Source organism: Pan paniscus, chromosome 13 (assembly GCF_029289425.2).
Source record: "Pan paniscus chromosome 13, NHGRI_mPanPan1-v2.0_pri, whole genome shotgun sequence".
Classification (NCBI taxonomy): Eukaryota; Metazoa; Chordata; class Mammalia; order Primates; family Hominidae; genus Pan; species Pan paniscus.
The window spans coordinates 98,340,688-98,358,865 of NC_073262.2; the positions used below are offsets into that span (position 1 = coordinate 98,340,688).

The 18,178-nt window shown below is 36.6% G+C and overlaps 2 protein-coding genes across 9 annotated transcripts in view; one reads left to right on the top strand and one right to left on the bottom strand.

Moving 5' to 3' along the window:
- The window catches only part of SLC39A10 (solute carrier family 39 member 10), a 158,422-nt gene extending 141,134 nt beyond the window's left edge, over positions 1–17,288 (top strand). For all 8 annotated transcript variants that reach the window (XM_034954709.3, XM_008950632.4, XM_055108911.1 and 5 more), the window contains 2 exons: positions 7,742–7,932; positions 14,448–17,288. In XM_034954709.3, the coding sequence (XP_034810600.1) occupies positions 7,742–7,932; positions 14,448–14,606 (350 nt within the window). In that variant the 3' untranslated portion in view covers positions 14,607–17,288. The remainder of the gene's footprint in view (positions 1–7,741; positions 7,933–14,447) is intronic.
- The window catches only part of DNAH7 (dynein axonemal heavy chain 7), a 336,155-nt gene continuing 333,338 nt past the window's right edge, over positions 15,362–18,178 (bottom strand). The window contains exon 65 of the mRNA XM_008950635.4: positions 15,362–17,715. Within this exon, the coding sequence (XP_008948883.3) occupies positions 17,509–17,715 (207 nt within the window). The 3' untranslated portion in view covers positions 15,362–17,508. The remainder of the gene's footprint in view (positions 17,716–18,178) is intronic.

Genomic DNA, 18,178 nt, shown 5'->3' on the forward strand with positions numbered 1-18,178 from the left:
AAATGGAGATGGCATTAATTTGAAAGAAAAAATACTAATGTCACCTTTCGAATATGCAAGGGATTTCTTCATGTGTTTTCTAATTTAATTTTTCTGAAAACTCACCTGGCTATGAAATGTCTGTCATTTGACTGTGCGTAATTGTCTTGATTTGTAGTATTTGCTCATTTTGAATAGAACTTATCATATAAATTTCTTGAAAAATCAAAAACTTCTTACATAAAGCAGTAAAAATATATTAGTGCATACTTGGTGCTAATTCCTTGGGGCTTGATTCTGTATGGTTTCATTTACCTTGCCAACTTCAGACACATAATCTTATCTCTTGTTCATGCCCATTATCCTTTATCCAGACCAAGTCATCACCGCCTTTGTGGTGTTTTTGCTTAGACGGTTTTCATAGTCTTTATATCTCTGGTTTTATTCTGTTGTAGTATATCATTGCCAGATATATCTGCTTAAATGTGATGTTCTTATGTAATTAAAGTCTTCCAGTAGCTTTCCTGACATATAAAATAGAGCTGGATTTTATATATTTTTTTCCCCCTGTAACAGGGTCTCCCTCTGTTGCCCAGGCTGGAGTGCAGTGGCTTGATCACGGCTTAGTGCAGCCTTGACCTCCTGGGTTCAAATGATCCTTCTACCTCAGCCTCCTGAGTAGCTGGGACTACAGGCGTGCACCACCATGCCCAGCTAATTTTTGTATTTTTGATAGATAGGGTGTTGTCATGTTGCCCAAGCTGGTCTTGAACTCCTGGGCTCAAGTGATCCACCTCCCTCAACCTCCTAAAGTGCTGGGATTACAGGTGTGAGCCACCACGCCCAGCTATGAGTCACACTTTCAATGACCTTCACTTCTTCTCTCTACCTACCTTTTTAGTGTTACCTGCAGTACATCCTGTTACATGTTTTTCATTTCAACTAAACGCAATTCACCAAATGTGTAGTGTGGGTGCCTGAATCTGTTTCCTTGTTTATACCATTCTCCTACATGGCTGGCCCAAATACTTCTATTCCTAGTTTATCATGTTAAGAATCTTCAACTTTATTACTGTCTTTTACCTCATGCCTTGGATTACTCTTTCCTCTAAGTTTTATTGTTTGCTTTCTCGAGGTCCTTCACCCATTTTCTTGTTAGATGCCATATTTCTTAAACTGTAGTTTTTTAATGCACAGATACGACGTCTTACACTCTTCTCTAACTATCACATACTGCTGTTGGTCTATCACATACTGCTGTTAGCCTAACTCCACAAATCAAGGCTATCAGTTTTTATATATGAGTAACATGTTGCCTCATATTTAATCTTTCACTTAAAAACTATTTTTAGTAATAGACTTGGATAATCACGCATACACCTCCATAATATACTAGAAAAACCTCCAACTTTCCTTCCTGTTCATCTACCCACTACCTGGTAAATGGAGTGTCAGGCTACTTCAAGTTTAAGTGTGGTTTTACTGAATTGCCATGACCTTGAAGGATTCACTCAGACACAGAATTGAAAACAAGTTGGAGATTAAGGATGGTTACCTTCTTACCACCCTTTTTCTGTCTGCAATTTCTCATTGAAGGAGTGACACACAAGGGCTGATAACCACATGTAGAACAAATGCATTACATACATTAATAGCTAGGTAAGCCCTTGATACCCAATGCAGAGTTCTGGTAAAAAACTGGAGTGGAGAACTCTGCTTGGACCAGGAACCCCTACTGAGTCATTCAGACCTCAGATGTCTACCTGTTTCATCCCACAAATCAGAGGCTGAGATGTTGCTACTGCTATGAGAAGATATGTCAAGCCAGAGTATACTGAATTTTGCTAGAGGGAAAGGAGTGGGCTTTTAGAAAATGTGCATTTTTCCTAATGTTAAATTGACGTAAACTGTACCATACTGTAGCTAGATAGGCTACTAGGGAAGAAACAGTGTAAAGAAATGACCTAGCTTCCTCTTCTGGAGGTGAGAGAAAGGGCTCTGGTCCTTGTATCTATCAACAAGTTAAGAAGTGGTCTAGGGACCATAAATAAAGGAAGTAAAAATATGATTGTGGAGCCTAGTTTTTGCCTTAAGGCACAGCAAAGGGCACTTTTGTACAATAGGACCAGGTCAGCGTCCCTACTCTGATCAGATCATCTATTCTTACTCGGAGAGGAACAGGATGTGGAGAAAGGCATACAAGCTTCTTCCTCAGAACTCCCAAGCACAGGGAAAATCATTCCTCTATAGGTTGAGTTAGAAGCATGGGCAGATAGAGCCAGGGAGAAGTCCACTTCCCACTTTCTAGGTTAAGATGTTGACAAAATAGTATAGTATGTCACATTTCAGGATAATTTATTTGATCTAAAACCTATTTTGCCCTGTTACATTTTTCATTATGAATTCTTAAAACAATTCTGAGATTTCCATACTGACCTCAGACCCTTGGAGGAAAAACATGTTTTCCAATTACATTGCAATACATGGAGACTGACCCTCAGTTGGTAATTCCAAGTTCTAGTGTTCCCTTTCTGAACAGATTGCTGTTTTTCCAGTGGTATATTCACTGAGACACAGAATTGAAAACAAGTTGTTTTAGAGATTAATGATGGTTACCTTCTTACCACTTACCCCTTTTTCTCTCTGCAGTTTCTGCAGGTGTTTTTTGTAGTTGTGTTTAGGAATGTGATACGTAAAAACATATCCTTAGAACCATAGAATAACATATAGTTCAGGGAATTTGACTGTACGAGACATGAAGAAATTGAAAGCATTTGAGGAAATAGCAAAACTCACATCTCATTTTGTGTTTGCTCTCTGGTGTGGTAATGGGTTAAATTGCCTGAATTACTAAGTCACTACTCTCTTTTCTGTGTTTGCCAAACTTATGTAGCTGAATTTAAGTTACAATACTACTTTGTCTTATCTCTTCACTGTTTTCCACCTTCCTTCAATAAGGAACTGTATAAGCATTTGAAGAATAATTTACATAAAAGCCTGTAGTAGGAGGAGGCCATCTATAGGCAATGTAATGTTGGGGACCATCCAGAGGGCAGGAGGAAGACAGCCGCTTCCAGGTTTGAACTCAGGACAGATCAACCACCTGGGTGTCGTCTGCACTCTCAGAACAGCCCCAGAGTCTCGGACTCCACCAGGGTTTCACAAACTCCTGCCGGAATTCTGAGACTCCCACAGAGAGGCTTTTGACTGTGGATGGATGCAGAATTATTCTTGTGGATGTTGGGATATGAGTGGGTCACCTTCCATTTTGACATCTTGGTCTAGCACAATTTCCCAAACATTCTTCTTGATGTTGAGTAATGTGTTTCAACTTCAAGGAAATAACATTTTGATTAAAAAAAAATACAGCCATGGGGCAAGGGTTAGAAAACTTACCTATTGGGTACTGGGTACTATTGTGTAGTATACCAGGGTGACCAGTCATACCCCCACACCTCAGCATCACATAATATACCTCTGTAACAATCCTGCACAGGTACCCCATGCTTTGAAAAAGAAAAAAATATGTAGCCATATTATTAAGACTCAAGAGAGGTTATAGTGTTGTACATTTTTCCTTTCTGTCAAATTAAGGATTACATAGAAATTTAAAATAAGATTTTCATAATGTGTTAAATTGTCCACAGGAAATTGAACATTCATTGTATACATTTATGTAGAATTTTAATGTGTATACAACCATTATTTAAGACAAGAATAAAGAACCTTAAAATATATACATGTTTTAAAAAATCTCAATAGTGGCTGTTAACAGATGTTAACATCTATAGCATTGGATCTCATTAGTTTAACAGCTTTGGCAGGCACACCTCATTCATTGTACTAATGATATCCCTTGTCAGCAGGAAGGAAAGAATATTGATTTATCAAAAGATGAATAGATTTGCATGTTTACTATAAATCCCTGCTGTGAGGATTCCTTTGACTTAGTTTTAAAATGTTTATACAGGTTCTCACTGAGAAGGGAAATGAGGAAAAAGAGAAAAATATGCAGATACCTTTGAGAATTTATAACCTAAGATAAGACTACAACCAAGATAGATTTTAAAATGAAATAATTCACTTGATACAAAGATAATTATACAAAAATCATTTGTATTGCTATATACTAGTAATCAACAGTTGAAAATAAAATTTTTAAAAGAATCTACTTATAATAGCATCAAAAACATGTAATATTTAGCTTAAATCTAACAATATGCATAGACCTACAAATCATCAATAAAAGAAACCAAAGGAGACTTAAATGAAGAGCTATACCAGGTTCAGGGACCAGAAGACTATTGTTAAGATGTTAATTTTTTCCTGTAGACACAGTGCATTCTCAGTAAAAAATCCAGCAGGCTTTTTTGCAGAGATGAACAGCTTTTTAAAAATTTTATATGGAAAGGGGAAGGAACTTGAATAGCCAGTAGAATTTTGCAAAAGGGCAGCAAAGTTGATTTAAGATTTACTATAAAGCCACCGTAATCAAAACAGTTGGAATTGGTGAAAGAGTAGACACATAAAGCAATGGAACAAAGCAAAGAGTCCTCACATATATGGCAATTAATCTTCAACAAAAGTACAAAGAAAATTCTATGTTGAAAGGATGGGATAGTATTTTCAACAAATGGCGCTGTAACAATTGGACATCTACATGCAATTAAAAAAAAAGGAAGAAAGAAAAATACCTTTGACCCATATCACACTATAGAAAAAACAATGAACTCAAAGTAGGTAATCTAAATGTAGACTCTTAAAAATAGAAGAAAATATGGAATATCTCTGTGTCTTTGGGTTAGGCAAAGTATTCTTAGATACAGCACTAAGCATACTCCATTAAGGAAAACAGTCATAAAATACACTTCTTACAAATTAAAAACTCTTCACAAAAGACAGTTAACAAAAAGGCAAGCCACAAACTGGGACAAAATATTTGGACAATACATACCTGACAAAAGACTTCAATCATAGTAAAACAGCCCAACAAAATAAAATAGACAAAAAGACTTGAACAAATGTTTCACTGAAGAAAGTATACAGATGAGATTTCAGATGCTGGATTTCAAATTGTGGGCTGTCAAGGATGTGGAACAGCTAGAGCTCCTATACATTGCTGGTGGGGATGCAATTTCTTATAAAATTAGAAATATGCTTAACTGTGTGGCCCAGTGACCCCACTTAATAGGTGTCTGCCCAAGAGAAATGAAAACTTATGTTGACATAAAAGCCTGTTTATGAATGTGTGCAGTGGCTTTCTTCATAATTGCCAAAAACGGTGAACAACTTAAATGTTCTTTGCTGGTGAATATAGATAAATAAACTATGGTTCATCTATGGAATATTACTGAGCAATAAAATAATTTTCTGATATACACAGTAACACGAATGAGTCTTACATGCATTATTCTAAGTGAACAAAATCTAAACTTGAAAGACTACATACTGTGTGCTTCCATTTAGATGATGTTCTGGTAAAGGCAAAATTATAGGAACAGAAAGCAGATTGTTGGTTGCCTAAGGGCAAGTGGCCTAAAAAAATTTTGGAAGGGTAATGAAAAAGTTCTAGAGTTTAATGGTGTTTATGGTTATAGGGTGTATGTGTTTGTCCAAATTCATAGAAGTCTACATTTTTAAAAAATGAAATAGTTGTGTAATTATACCACAGTTTTTAAAAGTATTAAATGAAAATAGTTCGCCTTGAATCTTGATTTGTTAATTCATGCTGTTTGGTTGTTACTTAGGAAGGAACTTAAACCATCTTGCTATCCAGTAATATTAGAGAAGGCAACAAAGTTGGTGTATTTTGTACCCATGACACCGTTGTTCATTGAGTATTAAAAATAATGCTCATTTTTAAATGCATTATTAAATTATAAAAGGAAGCAATGCATTTTGTAATCTAACAGACACTTCTGTAGTCTCAGTTTGTTTTACATAACCTGCTAAATGAAATTGCCTCTGTAGCACAGTTGGTGTGTGATTTATTGACAACAAGGAGAGGAAATTTGTTAGGGAAGTTAGGGAGCTCTTTCCACAGAGAAAAAGCTGAGAAAGACTGGAGAAAATTAACCAAACTCCAGGAGAGAGAAGAGATAAAAGCTGATATTAAATCCAGGTCTCAGCAGGAGAATTAAAGTATCTAGGATCAGAGGAGAAAAGACGTAAGGAGAATAGCATTAGGTGAAAACTGGACAATTACAACTTAGAAACCATTGGTAGATAATCTCCTTAGGTACATTATCTTAACTTTCCAAAATAATGCTGCAGTGTTTAGTTTGTAGCAATTTGTTGGAAGGTGGAAATAAACCTTGCGGTAATTTCTTTATTGTTAACTTTTCCTTGTCATAGACTATGAACCTTGTAACCATGAGAGGTATAGAAGAATAATAGATCATGTATTTTTAGATACGTAGCTGTTAAGATCCTTTCTTAAGGGAAAGAAATAAGCCCAGTTAGTATTCTGTATAGCACCTTGCATATGCTGAGTGTTCAATAATTGATTAGATGTTTGTTCATGTAGTAACTGAAACAAAATTATTATAGTATGTAAAGCTAATGGGTTTTTTTCTTTCATACCTCTTCAAGGTGGAACAAGCTATTGCTTTCGACCCATTAGCTTCAATATTATTATTATCTCTAGCATCATTTTGCCCTTCCACTGACACTTCTCTGAGCAACATTTTTTTCCCCCTAATGTTCCAACTTCATTATTTTTCTTAGGCACTAGTCAAGCTTGCAGATAATGTTCCAACTTTAGACAGATGAATAAGAAAAGTGCCTTTCTTCTTATTTGGAGGGAGGGGGTGGCGGGAGGAGAGTCCATTGAGGATCCTTAGAAAAAGCATTTCAGTATTTTCCCTCCTGTGAGTTTTTGTCTTAACATCAGCTCTGTGGTCATGGATGATTTCACAGTCACCAATGTCACCATTCTTCATCAGCACAGTTAGAAACAGACTTTGGAGTATGGCTTAATAAGAACCTGGCATTTGCTCTATTTTCAGCTTTGTCGATGCTCTTCGGAGCCTCAGCCAGATATTTATGTGCATCATTGTAGAAGCACGGAAAAGTGGTAGGAAGAGCTCTTCATTCTTACTACATTTTTAGAATTTTCAGGATTAAAGTTTTTCTTTCTGGGAAAAAAAAATAACTGTAACCATAGCATAAAATATACTTAAAGCACCTGTTACCTCTGTTCTTCCTTAGGCCATTTCCCTTTGAAGAAAGGGTAGAAGTTCGAGCAGGGAGGTCTTGATTGTTGGTTACAAGAAGAGTGGTGACCGTGTTTTTTTCTTTTGTAAAAATTTGACATTTAAGTTGTACAGTAGAATTGACTTTTTTTGTGAGTACAGTTCTTTGAATTTTAACACATATATAGATTTCTGTAATCACTGCCACCATCAGGATCAGAGTAGCTTTGTCACCCCCAACAACCCTTGCCCCGTGCTCTTCCTTTAGAGTCGCAGCTCTCCACCATCTCTGTCCCCTGGCAACTACTAACTGTTCTTCATTATTATAGTTTTGTCTGTTTCAGAATAGATATATAACCTTTCAGATGGACTTCTTTCAGTATCATGCCTTTGAGATTCATCCAAGTTTTTGCATGCGTTATGGTTTAATAAGTAAAATATTTTATATATCACATAAAATACTTTTATTAAAAGTTTGTATCTTTTTAATGCTGATTTTGTTTTCTCCTTTCAGATTTGTGTTTTAAGTCCTGTGGTTTTAAAACATTCCCATTGTTTCTTAATTGCAGGAGATTTTGCAGTTCTTCTTAAAGCAGGCATGACTGTAAAGCAAGCAATTGTATACAACCTCCTCTCTGCCATGATGGCTTACATAGGCATGCTCATAGGCACAGCTGTTGGTCAGTATGCCAATAACATCACACTTTGGATCTTTGCAGTCACTGCAGGCATGTTCCTCTATGTAGCCTTGGTAGATATGGTAAGATATTTTATATTTTTTTGTGGTACTAAACCTGCAAATGAAAGAAATCCTTGGAAGTGGTTTGAAGCCAAACTATTTTTGAAAATATAACTCATTTTAAAGACATAATAATCTCTTAAGGAAAGACATTTAAGTAGGAGGTTTCCTTTTATGGAAACCAGTTGAGTTGCTGAAAATGTCTGTCCATCATGTTACTATTTAAATAATCATTAGTAGTAGAGTTATAATTACAGAATTATTATACTACTTTAAAGACTTTGTAATATTGGTGTAGAAGTGTTTTATTTTTGTTAGCAAAATTAAATTTTTGAGTTTGTTTTGTGGCAAACAGGAGAGAAATACTATTCCTGTTAGGTAAGCCAGTCTTCTGGAAGGAAGTGGTATATATTCCATAGGATTTATGTAATTTCTCTTATTTCTAAATTTAGCTTAAAGTTAAATGTAAATGCTAACAATTTGTTTTATTTTGATTTTACTTTAATACCCCAAATATGTTAGACAGTGTATTTACAGAACTAGCAATTAGGTTTTTATGTTTGTTTGTTTGACTAGATAGGACATTTACTTTTTTTTTCTGGTGAGATCACAGTCTTATTTCAAAATTATGCAGCTTTTTTTTTTTTTTTTTTTTTTTATGAGATAGGGTCTTGCTCTGTTGCCTAGGCTGGAGTACAGTGGCATGAATATGGCTCACTGCAGCCTTGACCTCCTGGGCTCAAGCAATCCTCCTGCCTCAGCCCCTGAGTAGCTAGGACTACACGTGCCTGCCACCACAGCCAGCAAAAATATTTTTTTTAACTTTTTTTTATCGAGATAGGGTCTTGCTATGTTGCCCAGGCTGGTCTCAAACTCCTGGGCCCAAGCAGTCTTCCTGCCTCAGCCTCTCAAAGTGCTGGGATTACAAGTGTGAGCTACCACACCCAGCCCAGCCTGAATTTTTAATCACAGAATTAATGCCTATTTATCATAGAAGGTTTTGAAAATGTAAACGATTGTTTCTTTTTGTTTACAAAGTTACCTAGGAGTAGTTATCTTCCCTGCTGACTTTTAATATCTCATTTCCTGTTCTCACCCTCAGCTGATAACCTTGCTTCTGATTTCATGGGGAACACCGAAGCTATCAATCCACAAGTTCTCATCATCACTTCTGCTTACCTTGCTGTATCTATGGCCCATTTACATTCTTTCCTGTTACCAAAAGGAAACCTCCTAGCTGGTGCTCCTGCAAACTGTTCCCTAGAACTGATCCTCTCGTGCTAACTCCGTTAAATTCTCCTTTCTCTTTCCCACACCATTTCCCCCCTTCTGCTGGATTATTTCTATTAGCCTATAAACCTCATATTACTTCTCCCTTCTTAAAGAGGTGGGGGACCTCTCTTAGTTCCAACTTCCCCTTTAGCTATCACCCTATTGCTGCTCTCTTTTAGGATATTTTCATTGTTTTGTTTGGTTGGTTTTGTTTTGGGTTATTTTTTGAGACAGGGTCTCGCTCTGTTACCCAGGCCGGAATGCAATGGTGCAATCATAGCTTACTGCAGACTCGACTCCCCAGGCTCAAGTGATCCTCCTGCCTCTACCTCCTGAGTAGCTGGGACCACCGGTGCACACCACCATGCCTAATTTTTTTTTTTTTTTTTTTGTAGACATGGAGTCTATGTTGCCCAGGCTGGTCTTGAATGCCTGGCCTCAAACAATGCTCCAGCCTCAGCCTTCCAAAGTGCTGAGATTATAGGTATAAGCCAACATGCCCTGCCCATTGTTTATTTTTAAATTTTCCTCTTTTTTTGAGCCAAACCTAAGCAGGTTTTCCCCCTGACTTTTCTGCCAGAACTGCTTTTGTCAAATTAACCATTGACCAGGGCATCGCTAAGTCTGCTAGTCATTTTCCAGTCTTCATTTTTCTTGTCATAACAGCAGAACTTGACAGTTGGTCATTCTCTTTTCTTTGAAATGCTTTTGTGTCAGTAGGCTTCTGTTTGTTTATTTGTTTGTTGTGAGACAGTCTTGCTCTGTTGCCCAGGCTGGAGTACAGTGGCATGATCTCAGCTCACTACAACCTCCGCCTCCTGGGTTCAAGCAATTTTCATGCCTCAGCCACCCAAGTAGCTGCGATGACAGGCATGTGCCATCATGCCTAGTCTTTTGTCAGTAGGTTTCTATAATACCACAATTTCCTGGCCTTTTCTCCACCTTGCTGGCTTTTCTCAGACTCTTTACTGGATCCTCCTCTTCTCCCCCTGCATCTAAATGTTGGCAAAAGATGTAAGTAATTTCATCTAGTTTCATGGCTTTAAATATTTGTTGGCTGATGATTCCTAAATTCGTATCTTTATTATAGGCCTTTCCTTTAACTCCAGACTAATCCAACTGTACTTGAATGTCTAAAAGGCATTGTGCACTTGACATGTTCAGAACAGCTCTTGACGTTGCCAACACTACTACTTGACCAGCCTGTCTTGTAGACGTCTCCATCTCAGAAATGATGATACCTCTATTCTTCTAGTTGCTCAAAAAGCTTGAGTGTTGTCCTTTGACTCAACTTTTTGCCCTTCCACATCTTGTTTGCCAGAAAGTCCTGAGGCCTCTTTCGCCTAACCACCTGTACCCTCATCATTTTCATCCAAGCCACCACCATCTTTCTCTTTTTAACTGCTCTCCCTGCTCTGTCCTTGCCCTGCCTTCCAACTCTGTATCAGCTCAACTAGAGCAATCCTTTTAAGCCATAGATCACATCATCACATTTGTATGCTTCACATTGTGGTTTTTCATCCCATTCAGAGTAAAAGTCCTAAAGTTCTTTCTTTGACTTGCAAAGTTTTTCATCATCCTTGAACATTTCCACTCCCTTGTCCTCCTTCGTTTTCCTATCCTTACTTCAAATCCTCCCACTCTCCCTGAGGGACATTCCGCGTCAGGGCTGTGGCACTTGCTGATCACCCCTCCGGAATAGTTTTCCTGCAGACGTCCTCATGGCTAGCTCCTGCTTAGGAGGCATCTTATCTAAAATTTAAATCTCCCCTTCAACATTTCATATCCTCTATCCCTGCTTTACTTTTTCTCCTTTGTACATGTATCTCAACCTATTAACACCGTTTTACTTATCATGTGCATTGTCTTCCCCACTAAGATGTCAGCTCTGGGAGGACAGGCATTTTTGTCTTATTTTATATACTGCTGGAAATTTAGTTTATATATAGTTAGTATTTCCTTACATCTGTAACACTAGAAAGTTACAGATACAAGAAGAATGAGTCTTTACAGAAAGGATTTATAGTTTAATGAAGAAGAAAAGTCATAATTACAGTTATTTTGATATGTGTTATGATAGAGTTTTGCACCATGTTTGTGGAACTACAGAGAGGCTGGCTAAAAAGTTGGGGAATAGAAAGTTTTTCCATCAAAAAAATCCGAGCTGAGTCCTAAAGAATGGAGTTTATTAGAAGCAAGGGGAAGGGTCGTATGAGGAAGCTGAATGATTTATAACATCATTCCTTTGAACAGTAAGTCTATAGCTAGGACTATATTCTGAGGAAATAACATGACTACTCCTGATAAAAACAAGCAAACAAAAATAAAACCTCACTACTTGGTTCTTTGCAGTAGTATTTATAATGTCACAATTATATTGGAAACACTCTAAATGTTCAAGAGAAAGGGAAGAAACTGTCCACATATATTTTGTGAGAGTTTAATGACCCAGAAATTGGGTATTTTCTAATGTTAAGTAGGAAAAAATGGATCCATATTGTCGTCAGGTAGGTGTTGGCCATATCCTGACAGTCGCACAACATGCCATACCAAAAAGATGAGAGTTTATCTTGTAAACTTTGGAGAGCTATGAAAAAGTTTAAGCAGTAGAATGACATGATCACATTTTTGTTTCAGAAAGACTTTGGCTCTATGGAGGAAGACTTTTATTGATTTAAAGCCATTCAATAAGATATCAACAGTACCAGAAGTTTTAGTTTGAGATACCTATAGGATAACCAGGTGGAAGTATCTAGTTGTAGAGGACTTTGGGTGGTGCTGTTTATCAACCAAAGCATTTTTGTGTAATATTTTAAACAAGTATGGCCATGCTTGTTGGTTGGCTCTTAGCTGTGGTTATGACAAACAGTGTGGGTGTTGACATTCAGGTTAGAATTAAATGTGGCAAAGCCATAGTTCCTATTCTAGTTGGTATGTATACCTATCTAGAGGGCATATTTCTGTAAAACATCCTGCATATTGTTTATGCTTAAGTATTTAAGGAAAGTCATAATGAAAAATCTTTGTAACAATAAAAACTTGGAAGGAGGAGAAAGGATAGAGTAAAATAGTCTTACTAGAACCATATGTAGGAAGCTGTCAGTTTGAAGGGCCAGATAGTAGATGGTTTAGGCTTTGGGGACCATATGGTTTCTGTCACAGTTATTCAACTCTGCTGTGGTAGTGAGTGGTTCCTGGGACAGCACCTCTGCTGTTGTAGCACAAAAGCTGCCATAGACAATGTGTAAATGAATAGGCATGGCCAGATTCAGCATGGTTTGCCAACTCTTAGACCATTAGTTGATTTGATAAAGTGATTTTGTGAATGGTTTGGACAAGAAAATAATCTTTACTAGCTATTATATACCATTACCATAGACTTTTAAACAGAATTTATGATAGCATGCTGTAGTTCTTAAATATGACCTTTAAGAGATTGCTAAAATATACCATAGCACTGTCAGAGCATGGTGGTTAGATTAATTGTACCCATTATTTAATAACAAATAATGATGTTTCTTCCTAGACAGGAAGAAGTATGAATTAAGAATTATGTGACTTAACACTAGATTTCTCCTCCCTAAACCCAAATCACCAAGATACTGTTTTGGAGCAAAACGTAGTGTCCCAGAGGGTAGCATATCAGTGTCATCTTTCTGTAGATAACGACTGCAAATTTGAATTCTGTTTGCAGAAAAGTGAAAGTAAAAATTGGAAGTAGCAATTCCTTCACAATTTTAGATTAGGTTTGGGTGGAAAGAATGTATGCCTATAATGATGCAAATGTATTTCTTCCACAAATCTTATTTACTTAGACAAATTAAAGAAATTTTTATATTTTGAATCTACAGATTATTCTTAGATGTAATAGTATGTGGTATGCTTGAGAAATTAAGTATATAAACTTTTCTTTTTCTTTTTTTTTTTTTTTTGAGACAGAGTTTTGCTCTTGTTGCCCAGGACGGAGTACAGTGGCGCAATCTTGGCTCACCACAACCTCTGCCTCCTGGGTTCAAGCAGTTCTCCTGCCTCAGCCTCCTGAGTAGCTGTGATTACAGGCATGCACCACCATGCCCAGCTGATTTTGTATTTTTAGTAGAGACGGAGTTACTCTATGTTGGTCAGGCTGGTCTCGAACTCCCGACCTCAGTTGATCTGCCCGCCTCGGCCTCTCAAACTGCTGGGATTACAGGCATGAGCCACAACGCCCAGCCATATATAAACTTTTCAAAGCACTGTGCCTTCAAAGATGTGATAATTTTCAGAATTTTGAAATTTTAACAATATTAAGAGAATAGAGTACACTGTGAGGGCAGTGTGCATGACTTGGTACTAGTTATGCTGGATAGCTCTGCTAGGTTATTTTCTGTGTCTGTTATTGGAATGAAAGCAATGGCATAAGGGCATAGAGATGCCAATTTGGATTTGTCCACAAGTATCTCTTTGCTGTCATGAGCAGTGGGAAATAAGAATTTCAAGTGGAAAAGAGTGAAGAAGTGAAACCATTTTGAATTAGGCCATTTCCCAAAAGAATCTTCCTTTTAAAAAAAAAAAAAAAAAAAAATTTGAGGTGGAGTTTTGCTCTGTTGCCCAGGCTGGAGTGCAGTGGTGTGATCTCAGCTCACTGCAACCTTTGCCTCCCAGGTTCAAATGATTCTCCTGCCTCAGCCTCCCGAGTAGCTGGGACTACAAGCGTGCCCCACCACACCCAGCTAATTTTTGTATTTTTATGGGTTTCACCATATTGGCCAGGCTGGTTTTGAATTCCTGACCCCATGATCCGCCCGCCTCGGCCTTCCAAAGTGCTGGGATTTATGGGCGTGAGCCACCGTGCCCGGCCCAAGAATCTTGCTTTCTTATTGAGTTTAAGATATATTAGTAAATGTGGGAATTGTGGTGATCTGTTTTTGGAGTGTCTTATTGGTAATAAGTTGCTTTATGCTTTAGCATAAAGTAAAATGTCAGAATTTATAAGGTCAGTGGATAGTAACTGTTTGAAAAATGACTAATGTGCATATTTTAAGTGTTTGTTGTGGGGGATGAGGAGGAGGAGGGAACAGAGTTAGTATTTCCTAGCAAAAGCATAAAATTTCTTCAGTATTTGACTAAAATACATCTGGTGGGTAGCACTGTGTTCAATAAAATAATTATTTTGTCTGTAGTTACACTTCAGTCATTAATTTTCTTAAGTAGGAAAATGTTTTTAAAAACTGTTTTGGGCAGAAGTACTATACAAAGTTTAATGTGAAGATTTATTTTTCTAGCTTCCAGAAATGTTGCATGGTGATGGTGACAATGAAGAACATGGCTTTTGTCCTGTGGGGCAATTCATCCTTCAGAATTTAGGATTGCTCTTTGGATTTGCCATTATGCTGGTGATTGCCCTCTATGAAGACAAAATTGTGTTTGACATCCAGTTTTGACCTTTCCCAGTAATCACTGTTGATTACGAGAATGTTACCATGCAGCTTTGCATCTGTTCCTTGTACTGTATGCACATTGCTCAAAGGAAAGTCAGTGGCTTGCACTACTTACAAGTTTCATAGATTTGAGCCTAACCACAAGAGGCTGGTGCTTAGTACTGTTTTCCCTGCACGTAGGGGTCTTTTAAAAATATAAAGCTTGTGATAAAGAGAGGAGAATATGGGACTCCATGAACCAGTGTTGATATGTTTGATTAAGACTTTTCACAAAATAATCATATAAAACACTAGTCTCTTTATTAGTAGAAACTTCTGTGGCTATGCAGAAATAGAGATCGAACCAAAAAAAAAATCATTTAAACTTTAAAAATATTTTAAATGGACTTTGGGGAGACATTTTTTGTGTGTTTTAAGAATGAATTGTAGTGCTCTTTAATTCAGCTACATATATTCATGTGGTGATAGGGATCAACTTGACACAACTTTGAAACTGCATAAAGTAGACATAGGAACTAGAGGAAAGCTCAGGCTGCATTAGAGTATGAATTTAGCATTGGGAAAAGCCCTTATTCTTGAATCTAGAGTTACTATTTTTGTATATATTTGCATAGTGTTTAAACCTGCAGCCTAAACTACTGAAATTTGTGATTGTATGTTTGTGTGAGCTTCGGTTTAATGAAAGATTCATAATGGTTCTTTGTATTATTATAATACTTGGTGTTGGGGTGTTCTTTCTGTTTTGTTTTTTACTTTAATTTTGTTTTGATTTTTTTTTTTTTTTTTTTTTTTTGGCGGGGGGAGGTGAGGGTTTGGAGCATGTGGTCAATGTTCTCTTTTTAAAAAATTGTAACCCTCTAGAAAATATCAAAGAAATGAACCAGATGTGGTTTAAATAGTTGATTTTCCTATTTTAACAGTACCAACTAGTTAATTGGGAAATGTAAGTTCTGAATGTTCACATTGCTTTACCAGTTTGGCACTGGAACCAAGAGCACATGTCGTGGCTGGCTACAAGGTTGTAAAGCAGAAAATCGAAGTTTACCATGTCTGTAATGTGTACATGAAGTGTCAATTTAGAACAGTTACTAGGATAAACTCCATTATTGCCATGGCTGTCATGGTACCCAAGTGACTTGGAAGATGCATTTAAATTACTCAGCTGAAATCACTTGATCATCTTGTGCCAAGATATGCTGTTGGTGCCTGATAGGGATTAGTCTTTTAGGTGCCCTGTTCTCCTACCATAATTGTGAATGATTTGTGAGAAGTGCAAGCCATGTTTATCCTGAATTTTTACTTAATAATTTGTATTACTAGTCATATGCATGTAGCTTTCTGTTTACATCCTATGCCACATGGTCTTCATTTATGCCAGGTAAACTGTATTTGAACTATGTGCAGCTAGCTTTGTTTTAATCTGCTTGGCAACCAGTGTAGCTGCTGTAACAATCTATCTTATTGTTCAAATATATAAGAGCCAAACTCTTTTCCATTCCATCTAAAATGTTTTCATTTAGTACTCTTCTTTCCTCCTACTCTATGAACTTCAAAACAAAAACAAAACTTTGAGAGCAGCACATGCATCCAGGTATTTATAGATTATTGCCAGTGTCTTTTCTGTATGCTATAAGCAAGGGAGCTTAGGTGTTATTTCTTTAATTTATGCTTGAATCTGAAAAATTATTTCTGACTTACTCCATGGCCTCCTTATAATAAGTAGAAGTAAGTTTTATATATAATTAATTTTCAGCATTGGGCACTGAATTAGGACAGTCCTCATCTCATTGCTTGGCCCTTCAAGCAACCTAGCTAAAAGGTGCTGATATTTTATTTAGTACTGCCAACTTCAAGTGATTCAGATATCGATCTATCATCTATCTATCTTGATTTCTGAACCAAGATATATTTATAGTTCATTTTTGGGTTTTTATACCCACGGTAGGATTCTGCATTCCAGCATTAAATCTGCTTCATTTTAGAACCTTTATAAAAGCAATAGCTGGAATATACTCCCAGTTTTAAAATAAATGCCTGATTTAAAGCAAGTAGGTTATGCTGAAGTATATAAAGAACTTTTATATTCTCTCAAAAATTGTATTATCTTTATTTGCTAGATTTTACAAATCTTTTAAGAGGGCTGTAACAGTTGCTGCTAGTATTAGGGTTCCACCAGTATTTAGTTTTCACATCATTCTAATGTATAGTTTCAAGTCTTAATAGACAATCTGAATTCCACTACATTTCTTTTGGCTCCAACATTCCTTTTAGCTTGACCAGTCTAATTTAAAATGTGTTTGTTGGAGGTCATTAATGTTACTTGTACAATGCTGTCACTGTGTGACATCCATATGAATTTTGGTATATATCAATCACATTGCATTCAATCAGCTGTGATTATGCTTAGACATACTATAGTAACTAACTAGATGCAGTGTGAATTTTTTCCATTAAGAAACAAGTCAGTGGCTTAAATGTGATTATGGTCCTGCAAGGTGATTCTTGCTAAAATATCTAAACTTTTGTTTTGTTTTAACTGAATCATTTTTTTAACTTACTTAACTTAAAAAGCTGGAAAATATCAAATGCTGTTTTTTTTTCATTGTCAACAGTGGTGTGTCATTTTATGTATGTTCCTAATGCTTATGGAACTCCTCCAAAATAAAGTTACTCAAAGAGAGCAAATATGCCAGTGTGTTTTCTTTAGTCTTTATTTCAGAACATTTCCTTACATTTAAGTATGAGTCATATTAAGTTTATCTGCATTTGCTCATAAGTAAATTCATAATTTTATAACTTTAGTCAAATGTATTTAAACAAACAAAAAAAAAGGTTTAAGTAGTAAAATATGCTTTCTACTTAGCCAGCCAACAAGAAATAGGAACAAGGAAATGACGTCTTCTGGTTATGAATTAAGTTGACATAACAGTGCTACACCTCGTCCAATCCAGTGTTCCTTGGGTTGGTCAGAGGGAAGAGTCATGGCAATCACAAAATTCGTGGAATGGCCAGTGGTGGCTAATACTCCTCTCCGCTCACTTGTCTTATACAATGGAGCAACATAACTTGACCGTTTCGGTATATCTGCCCTCTTACAGGGCTTTAGCCACATCTGGAAGAAAGAAAGTACATAACACCTCTTTAAGTCAAGGCTGTTTGTTAAATATACATGTGTTTGAGCCTACTATAGTATTCTCAGAGTAAGGTTATGCATGCAAATTTCTGTGGCCCAAATTTATTTTCACCAGCAGTGTTGTGATTGCTCAAAACATTTTATAGAACTCTCATAACTGAAAAAAATAGTTTTTGCCTTCTCTTTCTAAAAGCATATTTTCTACCTATTTATCTCTCAGCCACAATTACCTGGGAAATGACTTTTAGTGCTTACAATGATTGATAAAAAAAAAATCAGATACACTTTCAAAGGAGAGAATTGCCACACTGATACTGAGAATCATGTGCCTTTATATTAATTGAAAGCCAGTCCCAAAAAATTCTGAAGGGATTTTTATCAACAGCTGTATAGCTAGAGAACCTTCCCATTTTAGGAGACTATTATAAAGGAGATACTATAT